This window comes from Pyrgilauda ruficollis, unplaced genomic scaffold (assembly GCF_017590135.1).
Source record: "Pyrgilauda ruficollis isolate IOZ18807 unplaced genomic scaffold, ASM1759013v1 scaffold53, whole genome shotgun sequence".
Lineage (NCBI taxonomy): Eukaryota > Metazoa > Chordata > Aves > Passeriformes > Passeridae > Pyrgilauda > Pyrgilauda ruficollis.
This window is the reverse complement of record NW_024526933.1, coordinates 2,848,016-2,863,431: the sequence shown is the minus strand read 5'-3', so window position 1 is coordinate 2,863,431 and position 15,416 is coordinate 2,848,016. Positions and strand designations below refer to the sequence as shown.

At 40.9% G+C, this 15,416-nt stretch overlaps 1 protein-coding gene across 2 annotated transcripts; it reads right to left on the bottom strand.

Moving 5' to 3' along the window:
* Positions 1-7,900: 7,900 nt before the first annotated feature.
* Positions 7,901-14,922, bottom strand: ISCA1 (iron-sulfur cluster assembly 1). 2 transcript variants are annotated; one of them, XM_041480754.1, is made up of 4 exons: positions 14,741-14,922; positions 12,585-12,638; positions 10,811-10,916; positions 7,901-10,346 (listed from the first exon to the last, which is right to left on the bottom strand). In XM_041480754.1, the coding sequence occupies exons 1-4, from the start codon at positions 14,819-14,821 to the stop codon at positions 10,198-10,200; spliced, it is 390 nt and encodes a 129-aa protein (XP_041336688.1). In that variant the 5' UTR covers positions 14,822-14,922; the 3' UTR covers positions 7,901-10,197. The 2 variants fall into 2 exon arrangements, with proteins under 2 accessions (XP_041336688.1, XP_041336687.1); XM_041480753.1 differs by having other exon boundaries at positions 14,687-14,872.
* Positions 14,923-15,416: the final 494 nt, after the last annotated feature.

Here is a 15,416-nt window from a genome sequence, read left to right as displayed (position 1 = left end):
GAAAACATTCATACAAAACACAGGTGAGAGTGCATTCCTAATTCTCATTTGTTTTCATTCCAGGAGCTTCTCCAAAGGCTCTTATTTGGTTTAGCTTGTCTGTGAATTTCAAACATAATTAATAAAGACAGCTTAAGCTGATCTCCTGGAAGTTACACAATTTCTGTTTTATACTAGGAAGTCTTTCTTACAAATTGCAGACTGTGATCAAGTATGAGAGTGCTACCACTGAAACACAGGCAATGGTTTTCTTTTGTTTTATAAGTACTTGCTCAAAGATCTATACAAGCTTTAATTTGTGTTACATATTTCATTCCAGCAGGATGAACCCATCTAAAGAGATGTAAGATTCATGTTTTGAGTGTGGCTTTATGTACAGAAGGAATCAGAATTTTTTTTGTTTTATAATTCACTAGATCACTTTGCAAGGAAAGTACTCTCCAGTGTTACACCAGTGTCAGTGAGAGACATGAGTCTGCAGGAGCTAAGGAACAGCCTTACCTTTGGGCAGCAGTAAAACACCTCCTGCTTTAAAATAAGTATTTTCTACAGCAAATGTATATAATTGTCTTGCAGCTAGAACTCTTTTGTATGTTTATTTTTTTGCAGGAAGCTCCTTCTCATGTCTGGGAAATCAAGCTATGTATTCTTACAAACTATAATTCTAAAGCAGGAACAGCTATTATCAGAAAATAGCCAGAATACTCACTGAATAGTTATCTTTCCTAGGTCAGAAGGAATCCATTCCACACTTCATGGTCATAATCCAAAAGTTCACTAAAGCCTGGGGGCTTTCATTAACTCTGAGGGGTCTCAGATCTGATCATAAGAAAGAAAAAAATACCTAAACCAAAAAAATCACAAAGCAACAACACTTGATCACCTAGCTGCCAGCCTCTGTGTGGGGATACAACTAAAGCTGAGCAAAGTAGAACCAGCTGAGGTTTTCACTCTGCTTTGTACTACACCACTTATACATCTGAGAAGAGTGCTTTATAGCTTTATTGTAATTCTCTGGAAAAGTTCCTGCACAGCTCTCACCCAGTGGGATTTCTGAGAGAACAGATAGTGACGGCAGCTAAGGCAGCTCAGCATTCTTTTCTCAGGTATCTCCATAAACATCAGCAGGACCATGCTTGCTGAAATAACTGTTTTCATCACTGTGCTGAACAGTCTCATATATGTCTCCAAGGAATAATTTCTTTGTATGGTGTAGAGAGATAAAGAGCACAGTTACCAGGAAGCTCCCAGCAACGGATCAACCTCCCAGTAGCCTGAAGTTGTTTCTGGGTACCTAGCAAGAAGAGAGTCTCTGCTGAGGCAACACCACTGTACAAATTGGTTAGCCGTGGCAACCAGGAAATCCAAAGGTGTTGCTAACACTTGGAGACATACTGTGGATCAGGCAGAGAGACCTCCTTTGTAATCAGGACTGAAAGAATTCTGTCGTAAAACAGGAGAGTCTGATGAGTTAAAGGAGAATTGAAGAGAAAGGAGGAGTACAATTGGGATATGTACTCCTGAAAAAAAGGACTGTTCCATGGACATTGAATGCAAGGACTTCTTCATGACCCAGTGAGAGTAGACTGAGAGGAAAAGTGATCAAAAGAAGACTAAGACATTGTCTGTTAAGAGGGTAGAAGGCAATGGATGAATACATGGAGAGAGCTGAATATAAAAAAAGTAAGAAGAGAGAAATGAAAGGATGAGAGTAGACGAAGGGCAGACTTGATCTCCTTAGTCTGGGCAGGGCACAACCTGTTTAGTTAAGCGGGATGGTTACTGTAGAACATGCCTACTCTCAGGACCACATCTGACCCAGGGATATGTCAGACAGCAGTTAACTGAGCTAGTCTCTCTAGACTAGGAATTACATTGAACAGAAAAATACATATGACATTTTATTTATACTGTGTTCCAGCAGAGACAAAGAAATATAAGCATATTGTTTTTCTGAAGGCTTATATTTCCCTCCAGCTGCTCCACATTGAGGAACACTAAAACACTTGGGAGAGTCATATTATTCTGCTATGTTTGTACAGCATGAGAAGGTCATGCTTCCCACTCAATTTCCAGCTACTACTACAGTCTGAAGAATAATTAAAAATAATGGTAACTTTATAAATTGTCTACAGCACTTCAACTTTATTTGCTTTCTCTGCTGAGAACTGCAGTATTTTCCATTTAAATTCATGATGCAGAAAAGGATATGATGGATAAACAGAAAAAATTATTGAATCTCCTGCAATCTCCTCAGACTGTGGAAGATCACATAGGTATTTCTGACATTGGCAAAAAAAAAAATGCATTATTTTAACACATACATATAATACACCATTTCCCCTAGAATAAGTGGGAGTACATTGTAGCAAGGCAGAACACTGACCTCTGTATGTTGAAATTTAAACCAGTGCAGAGGACCCAACACTTCCAGTGAGATATCTACACTTGATAAATGCCTACATTGTTTGTTATTGCTATTTCTTAGAAGGAAAAAAACAAAGGAAAAAAAAAAAAACAAAGCAGGAAAAAAAAAAAGAAAAAGCAGTTCTACTTCTGCTTTCACTGGGATGAATAGAGTGATTTTTACTGATTATAAAGTCATGAGGTAAAATAATTCATATATGATCACTGCTTGGCACTCATCTTGCCAGTCTCAGTCATGAAGCCAATGGCTAGATGTCAGCACTTGACAACTGCACATTTACAAGAGTGTGTTGCTGGCAGGTCTGAGAAGACAGATTTGAACTGCTGCTGCCTATGTTGCATCTGCTATTTGAAGCAAAAACCAGATCTTATTTCAGCTTGTTTCAGTATGTCCCCATGTTAAAGTCTTCTTTGTCATCTAGGTACTGATTTTGTTGCTGTTGGCCTCTGCGGAATATCTAGACAGAGACAGAGTGTGAGAACCAACTGAAACCAGCTGCATGAACAGTTGTCAGCTCCTTAAGAGATGTAAGGAAGTGGATGCTGGATGCTATGGCAGTCTTCAGGTGATGACTCACCTACCCAAATGCAGCAGTGGAAAATATACAGCCTCCACCAAATAATTCCTTGAAGATTTGATGCTATATCTGAGAAGCCAAGAGCTAAAACAATTAGTTTTGTTTTTCCCAAGCTATGCAGGAAGGCCACTCAGAGCCATGGTGTTTTGCTTAGACATGCATGCACACATGCATACACACACAGAAAGAGGATAATGGATGAAAAATTCATGTGCGACCCTGAAGTAATTTGTAGTAATGAAGGTGAAGAGGAGGGAAGATATATGGAAAGTATTGCTTTGGCTCAGATTCTCCCTTTGTTGTTCAAGCAGAACTGAAGATGCACTGGTATGGTAACCTCTTTGCACAAAATGGTCACAGTATATGCAAGCTATTAGCTATAGCAGGTTCATAAAAAACAGCCCATTAATACATTTCAGACTACGTGTAATGTGTCATGATTTTAAGAGGAAGAAATTGTGTAGGTTACTCCAGATCTCACCAAAATCCAAGACAAGTTTCCTACTGAATTCAACTGACGCCGCGGCCTGGATCCCAGGAGGAAGGGCGAGCCGTGTGACCGGCTAGCTGCTCGGCCCTTTTCCCCCAAGCGATGTCACCGCGCGGCCGCTCCCGGCCTTGAGCTCCTGCGCTGGGGCCGAGCGTAGCGGTTCAGCCTTTCGGCTGGAACCTCTCCTTCCACTTGGCCTGGCCGAAGGTGGGCACCCGGACAGGTTCCTCGTGGACGCTGAGTGACACAAAGGGAGAGAGGGACTCTCTGGTGGCAAAGTTCCAAGACGTTTATTCCTTCCCCGAGGGAGAAGTGGCAGGATGATACAATGAAACAATCTCGTAGGGAGCACACACCGAAGAGAGCCCCGAGAACCGGATTACAAGGGTTTATAAAGGGGGGCAGTCTCCTGGGAGGAGACTGCCTACAAACAATTAGAGATTAGCAAGGACGAACACAGGGTGGGCTTACATCAACACAACACCAATGAGGAAGAAAGAAGGAGGGGTGAATACATAATAGACAAATGGGTGAGAGGAAACAGCATTACTGACACAGAACTTTCTGGTAAAAGGGGTACATCAAAACCCTAATTGACAAGCTGCAGGGGTTGGGTTTAGACAATTGACAAGGGAGGATTTACAAGTATGGGAGGGGTAAAGAGGATTGGCATGAGGATCGAGGTAAGGAAGGGTGGGAAAATATGGGGTAAGCAACTCTGGGAAGAACTATTTTTGAAACTGAACAGGGGAGTGTGGAACAAACCATTTCATAAAATAGGAAAATCTAACATATTACAGTTTAAACAGTTAAAAATCCAAAAACACACCACAACATTCAACATCAGGAGCAACTAACAAGCTTGTAACAAGCTTTTTTTGTAGGAATCTACTACCTCTATGCACATGGATCTGAAAGTGCTCCCAAATGCCTGTAGGGCTTGTATAGGTTTTTAACATTTGCCATGATTTTGGGGAAAAAATCTTGTTTTGTGTAAATAAATGTAGCAGATTGTTTGCCTACTTCTGCTTTCACAAATATCTTTTTTCATATCCCAGATATTCATGCTTCTATTACTTACAAATTGTTTCAGAGTCTAATATCTGAAATTCCTATATCCACTAGCTGGCTCTTGGAATTCAGACTTTTCCTTCTTTTAATTTTCATTCTCTGGTTCCTGAATAATTTGATTTGTAGTACTCGGAAACATCCATAAATAATTATCAGTACAGACTGCTCACCATCAGAATTGTGTAATGTAGACATGGATGAAGTCTTGAATGTTGACTGGAGCCTTTTCTCGTTCTTAAAGTGTTTTATTTTGTTCTACATTTCTTTCCCCTCTCTCCCACTGAAATACTTGTCTGGGATTAAAGAAACTGGCAATAACACATAAGGAAGTATAAGTTTTTGCAATGGCTCACAGACCAACCCCTCTGTGTCCTCCAGCAATAGATACTTTTCACTTTGGTTTAGAGAACTGATTGACATCTTCAAATATGGAACTGTGTGGGATTCTTATTCCCGCTCTTATTGATTCAGCATTTTTCTCTTCAGCATCTATTTGTGAACAGTTGCTAATAATAGGTTCATTAGAAAGCAAGCTGTGTTTGTTACATGATGTAGCATCCCAATTGTTAGATCTTTCTGCTAAGAGCATAGCATAGAAGAGAGACATGTACTTGCTCAGAAAACATGAGCACCTTGCTGCTGATTTTTAGTATTTGTGAGGGATGACAACAATTCTTGAAAAGCTTATTGGAAAATCTTTACATTGATGATGCAGGACTGTAAAAATATATTACTTGGATGACTCTGAATTTTTCTGTTGTTGCTTAAATTTCTTGAAGACTAGAAGTTTTGCCAAAAGTTGCAGTTTGGTAGCAATTGATATCATACAATGCAAACAAATCATCTTTGGAAAATAACCCCAAAAAATCTAAATAGAGTATAAAAAACAATCACAGGCTGAGTATGAAAATAAACCACAAAAGAGACAGAGAACCATGTTCCCAAACAGTCCACAATAATGATGAGTAATTTCCTTTGAACTCATACTTAATATGCATACTTTAAAATATTTGTAATAGACTGCAGATGTCAACTGCTCCATGAAAAAAAAAATTTCTACTTTTCTGCATTATACCTTAGTTAATAAAATTGCCCAAAAGTAGTTTAAAAATGTAGTTTATCTGGAACACTGTGTTTATGGTACATGTATAAAACAGATCACTAAGAAGAAGAGAGATTTAGGAAGCTGTAACAGTGTGTATATCTCTGCTGAGTTTATGACCAGAAACCAAAGTCAGCCAAATGCCAACCTATCTCTTAGTAGGAAGTTGTGAAAATGAGGATGAATGGTGAAAAAACCCAATGCTTCAAAAGTTAAAGCTGGTCAGAAAGCTCCTCTGCTTTCTTTCCATCTTGGAAGTGGTTTGGCAATTTGGATTTCTGTGATAATTTTCCAGGAGTCAGGAACAGATATAAAGCACAGAACAGAATGCAAGAAAGACAAACAGCAGAGCTGGGCAATGCTTTCCACCTGCATAGGCAGAAGTACTCTGGTATTTGGGAAACCCAATAGGAAACTTGGAACACGGACATGAGGAAAGAGGCGATTCGCGTTTTGAAACGTGTGGACTGCTGCCACCCAGTGTCAGTAAGCATCTGTTGCCATGAACTAGCCCTTGGAATTCCATCCCGTCCCTAGAAAGACAGGGTCTGGGACCCCTGGGCTCTCGTGTGAGGAGCTTGGGGTGCACAGCTGCTGGCTGAGGAACGGACAGGCTGAAGCACAGCCCACTGAAAGGGAGCATAAAGGGTGAGAGTAAAGACCCTGCTAAAACCGAGTGGTTAACTTCCCCTTGCTATACCTCTCTTTCAAGAAAAATGCTGGACATTGCATACAAATTTTGCGATTCAAATGCTGTTCAAGCCCAAATGCATGCAGAATTGCACTAAGTATGTACATTTTCCTCATCATACTGAAGCAGGACATCTCTTAGGTGTTAAAAGTGGCACTAGCGTGCACAGCAGCCCAAACTGCTCATTGTCTGGCAGATTACTTCACAGACAAAAAGGTGTATGGATCATGAGAAAAAGTAATTTGAAAGTATGCTTTTATTTTAAAATTTAAGCTCTCTTTTAAGGGTTACTTTGGGTTGAAGACAGAGGTGGACACTCTGACACATCAGACAACTACGGAATTCTTCTGTAAGAAGAAACTGAAAAATTTTAGCATCATAAAAATTTGGGGTCATGAACAGTCAGGCAGCCAGTGTTAAGCATAATAGTGGTATAGGTGGAGTTTTTTTCCACCAGTGAAGGTGCTGATTTAAAGAAACAGGGGTAATAATAATTACAATTATAAAAAAAAAAAACCAAACCAAAACCCCAAACCAAAAACCAACCAAAAATCCTCAACAAAACCAACTGAAGCAACATATAGCATATAGGAATTTAGTTAAAAAAAAAAAAAAGTTTCTTTTGCATGAATAATTTTTATTTTGTAGCGCCTATTAATTTTGTTCCATCACCTCATGTCCAGTTGACTTGCATATTGAGCTGCTCAATTTTTCCTAAACAAATTCTTCTTCCTGAGCCATCCAAAAAGAGCTATAAAACTTGCTTGACCAGGAGTACCAACCTGGCTGAGCAAGCAAGTGGTTTTTCACAAGTTCTGTAAGAACTCCCAACAGAAAGACTTTCCAGGCTCCTGACTGTATGACGGAATTCTCTCTCTCTCTCTAGAATCATGAATATGAAATTGTATCAACAACCTCTCACATTTTTCCAGAATTCATTACTTCACCTTCTATTTGTTCAGAATCTTCACCTAACAGCAAAAGGAACCTTTAGAGGTGCAAAGACTGTATCTAAGAGAAAAACCCAAATGTGTCATGGACATAGTACACTACAGAATATGAGTGCCATGATACAGCACTGAAGTGGAACAGTGAAGAACGCCCTTTGACTCTCATCCTGGAAACGCCTAGCCAGTTTCAAAAACCTTTTATGTCAGCAGTTACTTTTATCAAAATCACTATCCTGCATTGAAACATACCATAACGATTTTTGGTATGTGAAAGCCTTCAAGATATATTAATCTTTTCTGTTAGAATTTTTACCCTGAGAATAGTGTGTCATGAATTTTAATAGAAGGCTATGCATTAACAGCACACTCTCCCAGATGCATAAATATCTTATGTACACAGTTAACTAATTTTTTTGTCATAAATTTCTATGCCATTTCAATGCTGTTAATATCTGGAAATGTTTAACATTTTGGGGAAATACTAAATCAGGTAACAATAGCATTGTGTCTGCTTTGTAACTCCAGCACACAAACCTGTTCTCTCCCCCAGTGCTTTTTTATTACTTTAAAAAATCATTCAAGATAGGAATATTTCATGGTTACCAACAGGCTATATTTATTATAATTGAGGACTCTACACACATTGTTGCATAAAATTATAATGGACCAATCAACAAAACCATACAGTTTGTATGCAACTGTAAATAGCACTTTAGCAGAAGTTTAACACATTGTGCATTAGTTGTCTTAGTAAGGTGACAATTTAAGACAATTACTTCATGGGAGTACAAAAGTGCAAACTTTCATTCAAGGCATACACAAACACAAAAAGGATTACTATACATGCCACAGGTCTAAAATAAACCTCAAACCAATGTGCTCTGCCCCAAAACAAGTTAAATGAGTACCAGCACTCTTAGCAACCACCAGTGTTACCACATTCAAAGTCTTATCTCTAGCAAGAAGCAGAGAAATGCAATCTGAAGAAATGCCCTTAGCTTGGAGTTTTAGATGTAATGCAACTTATCACATGAACTCCTTGTTTTTGTTTGGCAGGAGTGAGTTACATCACTACAGAAGCACTTCACCAGTGTATTACCACTAATTCCTGAATCACTATATATAGTAGCTGTGTGCAACAGTTGACTGTTGAAGGAAATAGTGTCTTTACATCAAAAGATGATATACAACCAAAATTCGAGTATTTACTATTAGACTGTAAGTAATTCTGACCTTCTGTTCCTGTGCACTACATAAAACACATGAAGTGTAATTTTTTATTTTTTAATTTTTATTCTTCCCTTTGCCCTGGGAAAAGGTGTAGAGGGAAGAACCAAAACGTAGGTGCAATCCTACACCTACAGAAGTTGGTGACAGGCATGTGGGGTACAACTGCCCACATCAAGATGACCTGTGGATTTTCAACACACAGCCTTAATGCTCTCAGATCATTCCCATCTCAACATCTACAAGACTCCTGCTGTCCTCCTACTTTTTATTTGCACCATTTTCACCAGCTGTTCAAATCTGTTGCTCAAGCAGACATGTTACCTTCTATTCTGCACAAGTGAACACCTGAGCTGCACAATGGCATCTCTGGACAATGAGGAGATAAAAGAGTGGAACAGCTCCTCTCTCATACCAGGTTTTGGGAAGGTCTGGAGAGACATTACACTTCTGTACCAGCACCAGTGAAGAACTGCTGCAGATTGTGTAAGCTTGAAAGACATTTGTTTACAAAACCAAAATTCTGATTAAGTAAATTCCAAAGAAAAAATGGCCTCTTAGATTATTTTAATTACTGCCTAGATTAATTTAAAAGTAATATGAAATAAGGGTTTTTTCTAATTAAAAATTATTTTTCTCCTGTTATCAAGTTAAATCCAAGCCAGGAGTTAAACACAAACTTTGGCGAAAAAATTCTACTAATAAGAGTTATGAAAAAGAGTTCAAACTCTAACAAAATTAGTAGCATACATGATTAGAGAAAAAAGAAGTAATAAGAAATCTGAGATTTGTCTCTCAATAAGTTTTCATAGGTTTTGGTGCAAACACAGCACATTCTGTGAACATGGGGAATAAGAATGTAAAAGCAGTTTTACCACCTTTGCAACTTAATTGGGGCAAGATAAAAAACTGAAATGTGAAAAACAAGGCCTGCGTATCACTTTTTAGCCCTCCTGTACCCAGATACTTCATGCTTTGAAAATGACCAAGTACAGCATGGACTATGCTTTCAACAAAGAAAGGAAAATAATTAAAATTAGGCTAACCCTCTTCCAAGCATTTCTACAACAGGCGCTACCACAGCCTACAACAATATTACTACATGAACAACATTTTTATTTCCCTGAATTTAAGGGAAAATAAACCCCAGAAAATGCACTTGTAAAAAGATGAAAGCACTGAAAAAGTACAAAGTAAGCAAGGACTGTGTGCTTGTATATATATATCTTTATAAATACTCACACAGAAATGGTTATGATTTTTTGTTCATTGGTTTGTTTGTTTTCCCCAAATCAAAGCAGAACACAATGTATTCTTTCAAATGAGTTTTGAATGGGGAAGTATGAGTAGGATTGACAAAGAAAATGACAGAGGAAAAGAACAGCGAAATTTTATTTCCTTGGCAAGTGGAAGTACAGAGATGTTACTGCAGCACTTACTGTTCTTACCTTTGAGATCCCAATTCATCAGAAATTACACCATAACTACATCAGTGGTGGAATTTAACACACAGCTTATATTTTCAAATATGTAACTTTATTTTTCTTAATAGTATCCCCACTTTACGCAGCCTACAAACCTGAAGAAAATGCATTTGCTTCTGAAAGTCATAATAGTAAGTGTTTTAGGCTGCTCAAAGTCAAAGAAGTAATCCTGAGATTTCAGATGTTAAAGCTTTCTCCACAGCCACACGTTCCTTTGATGTTTGGATTATTGAAGACAAATTCACTGGACAATTTGTCTTCTACATAGTCCATTTCAGTTCCTAGAAGTGTCAGCTGTGCCTTCTTTTCAATAAACACTCTAACCCCTTGAAAAGAACAGAAAACCAGAAATTACATACAGCAAAACCATCATTCACTTAAAAATTCTCTTTTGACCACTAATAAAAAAAGAGGAAGCTAAGTATAAAGACTACCAGTACAACTTGGTTTCCCTGGCCTAATGTGGGGCACTTCAATCACTGTTTTCTTTCTACCAACAGAAGTCTGATAGAAGTTTGGAACTGTTACTTACGTGTGCACATGAATGTCTGTTTTTTGACAAGGGACAAAAAAATGATGCTGAGGTAAATAAGCTGTAGAACATGGCAACAAATCTCAGCTTGAGTACACAATTCCCATGCATAGCAGACAGTAACCCATTTCATACCCTTCTTAAAGTCTGTAAATCCAACAAGATACAAAACTTTGACAACACAGATTTCTTCTCTCAAAATGACCAGGTTTCATCCCCGCTACCACAGAAGCTTGTGCTGCTGCACCAGAAACTCACCATCTTGAACTACTTCTTCATCAGAGTCTCCTTTTGATTTTGAATATTCTAATGTGTAAGAAAGTCCATTGCATCCCCTTGTACGAACACCTACTTTCACACCTACCTAAAGAAAAAGAAACAACAAAAAACACCACCACACACATGACTTCCTTTTTAAAACCTATTTGGAACATCTAGTTAAAAAGTATGCAGAACAATGAAGTGCTGACATTTATTTTTCTCCACTGCCTAAATGTACAAGTGAATTACTGTAACAGATAAGAGGTAACTTTTTCTTTTTTCTTTTATAAATTTGACTGCCAAGGTAAAAAACCCATCTGATCCTTGCTGGAGTGGATCATGCCCTACAGCATGTTAAATTTTTGAAGTAATGAACCATGGGCACTCCTATAGGAACCAGGTCTCAAAAAGACATCAAATTTCGAGGTCAGGTATTTGGCAACTTCAAATTACAATTTACTCAGATGCTAATTCAGGTAGTATGACAGTACATAATTATGAAGCTGTGAGGCCAAAATAAGGGCAGTTACTAGATTATCACAGAACTCCTGTAATGACACCATCAGAAAATTACTTTAAACCAAAGTTCTGAAAAACATACTTTGATTTTTCATTACCTCTACTGCCAGGAAGCAAACCCCTCCCTAAATCAAGTATATGTGTATATGTGTACTGTTTTAACTGGCCTTAAAAGCCAACTTAGTCAATGTTTGTAACATTCACAGCATTCAACAAGTCTGACAAGAAAAGCATCCATGTAAGGAGAAAATCGAGACGTTTTAACAAAGTAGAAAACTATTTGTGAGTAAGAATCTTTAAGAAGTATTCTATATCACCTTCTACGCACCAGTGCTTCAGAACTGAAGAGCCAAATTTTATTATATATGTCCATATGTTGTGATAATAATGTATCAAAATGTAACACTTCTCATCAAATGGGCCCTCAAGACAAACTGCATCTGATCCTTTCAGACTGAATACCTTTCTCTACAGGAACTGCTACAAATAATGGGTTGGGAAATGCAAACACCATTTAAAGCCAGGAAACAACTGACCATATAAAGTGTAGGCCCAGGGCTTCCTTAGGATGGTTTAAAACATTGTAACAAATAAGTCTGGTTAGTTGCAGACATGCAGGAAGCAAAACAAACAATGGCCTTGGTTAATAAAAGAAATATCCTTCTTGGAACAATACTTGCAGTAAAAAAAGAAGGCTAATGCTTGTTTTTATAATGATTATAAAAGAAGCCTCTGTGTGTCTTTCCCTCAAGAAGAAAAGATGACAAAGCCATCATTTGGTGAAGCACTGGTTACTTAAAAAAACACACTGTCTGGCAAGTTTCCTAAGAATTAGATATTCTCTAAAGCATATGAATATAACTTTATTATTGCATACTTCACAATGAGAATTCCTACAAGAACTTAAATAATAACAGCTGAAAAGCTCTCTCCCTATCAGAAGTCTTTACTATGCCATAGTAAAGGGTTTCATTAAAATGTAGCTCAAAAATATCTGAAGCTTAAAGTTTTTCCAACTTTATTAATCTAAACAGTAACTGTACAGTGAATTGTCATTACAGTCAGTTGTTTCCTGCATTTCATTTTATAACAAAACAAAGCTTATGTATTCCCCACCAAAAAAATATGCCAACATCTCTAACAAACACTTCAGTGCTCAGTTCAAACTTCTAAGTTAGCCAGAAATGCTTTGCAATCATGAGCTGTGCTAATACCTTAGCATACCCTACAGACTGACTCTGTCTACACTTACATGGTCAGGTTTATCTTTCAGAAGCTCTTTTATCTTCTGAACAGCAGAAGGGGTCTGAAAGACAAAAGAATACATATACATTTGATTTTTTTTGTTTACTTGTATATTTGCAATGAGTGCTTGCATGTATTAAAGCTGATGCCTGTAAGATACACACTGCTGTAAAACAGATGTCTCCTCAACCTCATTGACACAGAACACACCACCTCTTCTCTCCTCACCCGCACTGCCAGCAAACAGATACCTCAAAAATTCAATCCTTAATCCTTAACAGTGGGGGTTTTGGCTGTTAGAATGGCTTGGGTTGGAAGAGAACCTTAAAGATAATCTAGTTCCAACACCCCTGCCATAGCAGGAACAGTAGGCCAGGTTGGTCAAGGCCTTGGACATAGGCCAGGTTGGTTCAAGCCCAAACTGGGCTTGAACACATCCAGAACTTCCTTGGGCACTCCATTCCACTCATTTCTTCCTAATTCCTCATTTAAATCTCTCCCTTGTCTTACCACTACAGTTCGTGATGAGAAGTCCCTTTCCAGCTTCCCTGCAGGCCTCCTGCACATACTGGAAGGATGCTGTGATGTCTACAGACAACCTTCCCCTCTTCAAGCTGGACAGCTCAAACCTTCTCAACCTGTCTTCATAAAGGAGGTGGCTGCTGTCCTCTTAACAACTTTGTGGCCTCCTGTGGACTTGCTCCATGTCCTTCTTATGCTGGAGGCCCCAGAGCTGGATGCAGGGTTCCAGGTGGGCTCTCAGCAGAGCGGAGCAGAGGGGCAGAATCCCCTCCCTCCCCTGCTGCCCACGCTGCTTTGGATGCAGCCCAGGACACGTTTGGCTTTCTGGGCTTGGAGTGCCCATGGCTGGGTCATGTCCAGCCCCTCATCAACCATCCCACCCAAGACCTTCTTGATAAGGCTGCTCCTAATCCATTCTCCACCTAAGCCGTTGGCGTGCCTGGGATTGCCCCAACCCAGGTGCAGGACCCTGCATTTCACTTTGCTGAACTTTATGAAGTTTGTATCAGTCCACCTCTCAAGCCTGTCAAGATCCATGTTGTTTCTTAGTAACTTTTTCCTCCAAAATCGCTATCCCAATTCAATCAAGTAGCTCTTTCTTGTAAAAATTTTGTCACACATACATTACAGACAAAAATCAGCTAGATATAGAGGGCTTATAGCCTACTTCTCTCTCTCCATTAACCTTAAGGGACCTGTGACTTAACAGCAGATAAAATTCACCATTCATGCAGATCAAGTTGATGCAGAAATGCAAACACCGAAATTTTCATTACATTCCCACAAGTTTCTAAGACACTGAGAAAAGCATTAGTAATGTGAAGTTCCTACCATGGGCCGAATTAAACACACAAAGCAAACGTCAAGCAGACTTGCAGTAGAAAAATCCTTTCTAATTACCGCTACCATTCTTGTTGTTAGAGACCCACTACTGAGCAGGAATTGCTTGCCCTGACAAACGACTGAGCTATGCGCACTCGATCTGCCCCTGTTCCTGCGGGGAACTGACTGCACTTTTCTCTGCAGTGCTCTCAGAATCAGAGGTTGGAAAAGACCTCTGAGATCACTGAGTCCAATCTACGACCAAACACCATGTTTTCAAGTTTCGCCTCTCCAGCACGGCCGCTAGTACAGAATGCACGCACTTTATTATTAACAACAGGATGTAAAGCCTTCCTGGAAAGAACCTACGCGTCAGCCTCGGTAGTTATTACCCTTTTCCAAAAAATTTTAATAAAATACTTTTTTCTGGGGTGGCTATGCGTCAAGGCCCCGCGCTCGCAGGGGCCGCACCGGCGCTGCCCCGGAACTCTGCGGTTCCGCAGACGGAGCAGCGGAGCACGGGGCCTCCTCTCAGCGGGACTGGCGAGGAGCAGGAGCTACCGCCTCTCGACTCGGCAGGGGGAAGAAGAGCCCCCTGCAGCCCGCCCGCCGCAGCCGCCCTGCTGGGGCTACGACGCCGGCCGATCCCGGTCCGGCGCTGCCCGGCCGAGCGGGCACAGCCCTGCGGGGCGGCCCGTCCCCGTCCTTGTGCCCGCCCCGCTGTCGCCAGCGGCCGCCTCACTGCCCGTGGCGCAGCTCCCGTACCCGCGAGGTGCCGCGGTCCCCGCGTCCCGCCCGCTGCCCGCCCGCGGCACTGACCAGCGTGAGGGCTGCGCGGGTCGCCTGGATCCTGCGCTTGCTGACGGCGCGCACCGTGGCGCGCACCACGGACGAGGCCATGGCCCGGCGCCCTCGGCCACGGGCAGCGCCGCCCGCACGCTGTGACGCCACCGCGCACGGGCCGCGGGCGGGGACGGGCGGCGGCGGCTCCACCCCCGGAGCGGCGCCCGGTCCCGCTGCGGCTCCGGGAGGGAGGGAGGGAGGGAGGGGCGCCGCAGGCAGCGGGGCTGCGAGCCGAGATAAGCGGCAAAGACAGCCAGGAAGGACGCCCTGCCCTTCAGCTGCTCTGGCGGAGGCCGCCGCAAAACAGCCGCCCAGGTGTCATGTGGAAAGGGGAGGTTTTTTTCCTGAAACCCTTTAATGATTGATTAGTCTGTCAGCGCCGTTGAAGGTTCAAGTTAACATGTTACGGAATAACAATCTTTATTAATTTAGAATGTTAGAGGGTTGGAATGGAGCTTGAAGATAATCTAGTCCCAACCCTTTTGCTGTGGGCAGGGACACCTCCCACTAGACTAGGCTGGTCAAGTCCTTAACCAGAACTTCCCTGGGAAACCCATTACCAGTGCCTCACCTGCCTCACAGTAACGAATTTCTTCTAATACCTCATTTAAATCTGCCCCTTGTCTTATCACTACAGCTCCTGATGAAGAGT

What these genes read in the sequence shown, in the direction of transcription:
- ISCA1 (XM_041480753.1), bottom strand. Translation starts at nt 14,821, where the DNA reads ATGGCCTCGTCCGTGGTGCGCGCCACGGTGCGCGCCGTCAGCAAGCGC. An exon ending in GGGACCGCGGCACCTCGCGG is followed by an intron (nt 12,639 to 14,686) that starts GTACGGGAGCTG and finishes TTTGTCTTTCAG; the next exon opens with ACCCCTTCTGCTGTTCAGAA. An exon ending in TGAAGAAGTAGTTCAAGATG is followed by an intron (nt 10,347 to 10,810) that starts GTGAGTTTCTGG and finishes GTTCTTTTCAAG; the next exon opens with GGGTTAGAGTGTTTATTGAA.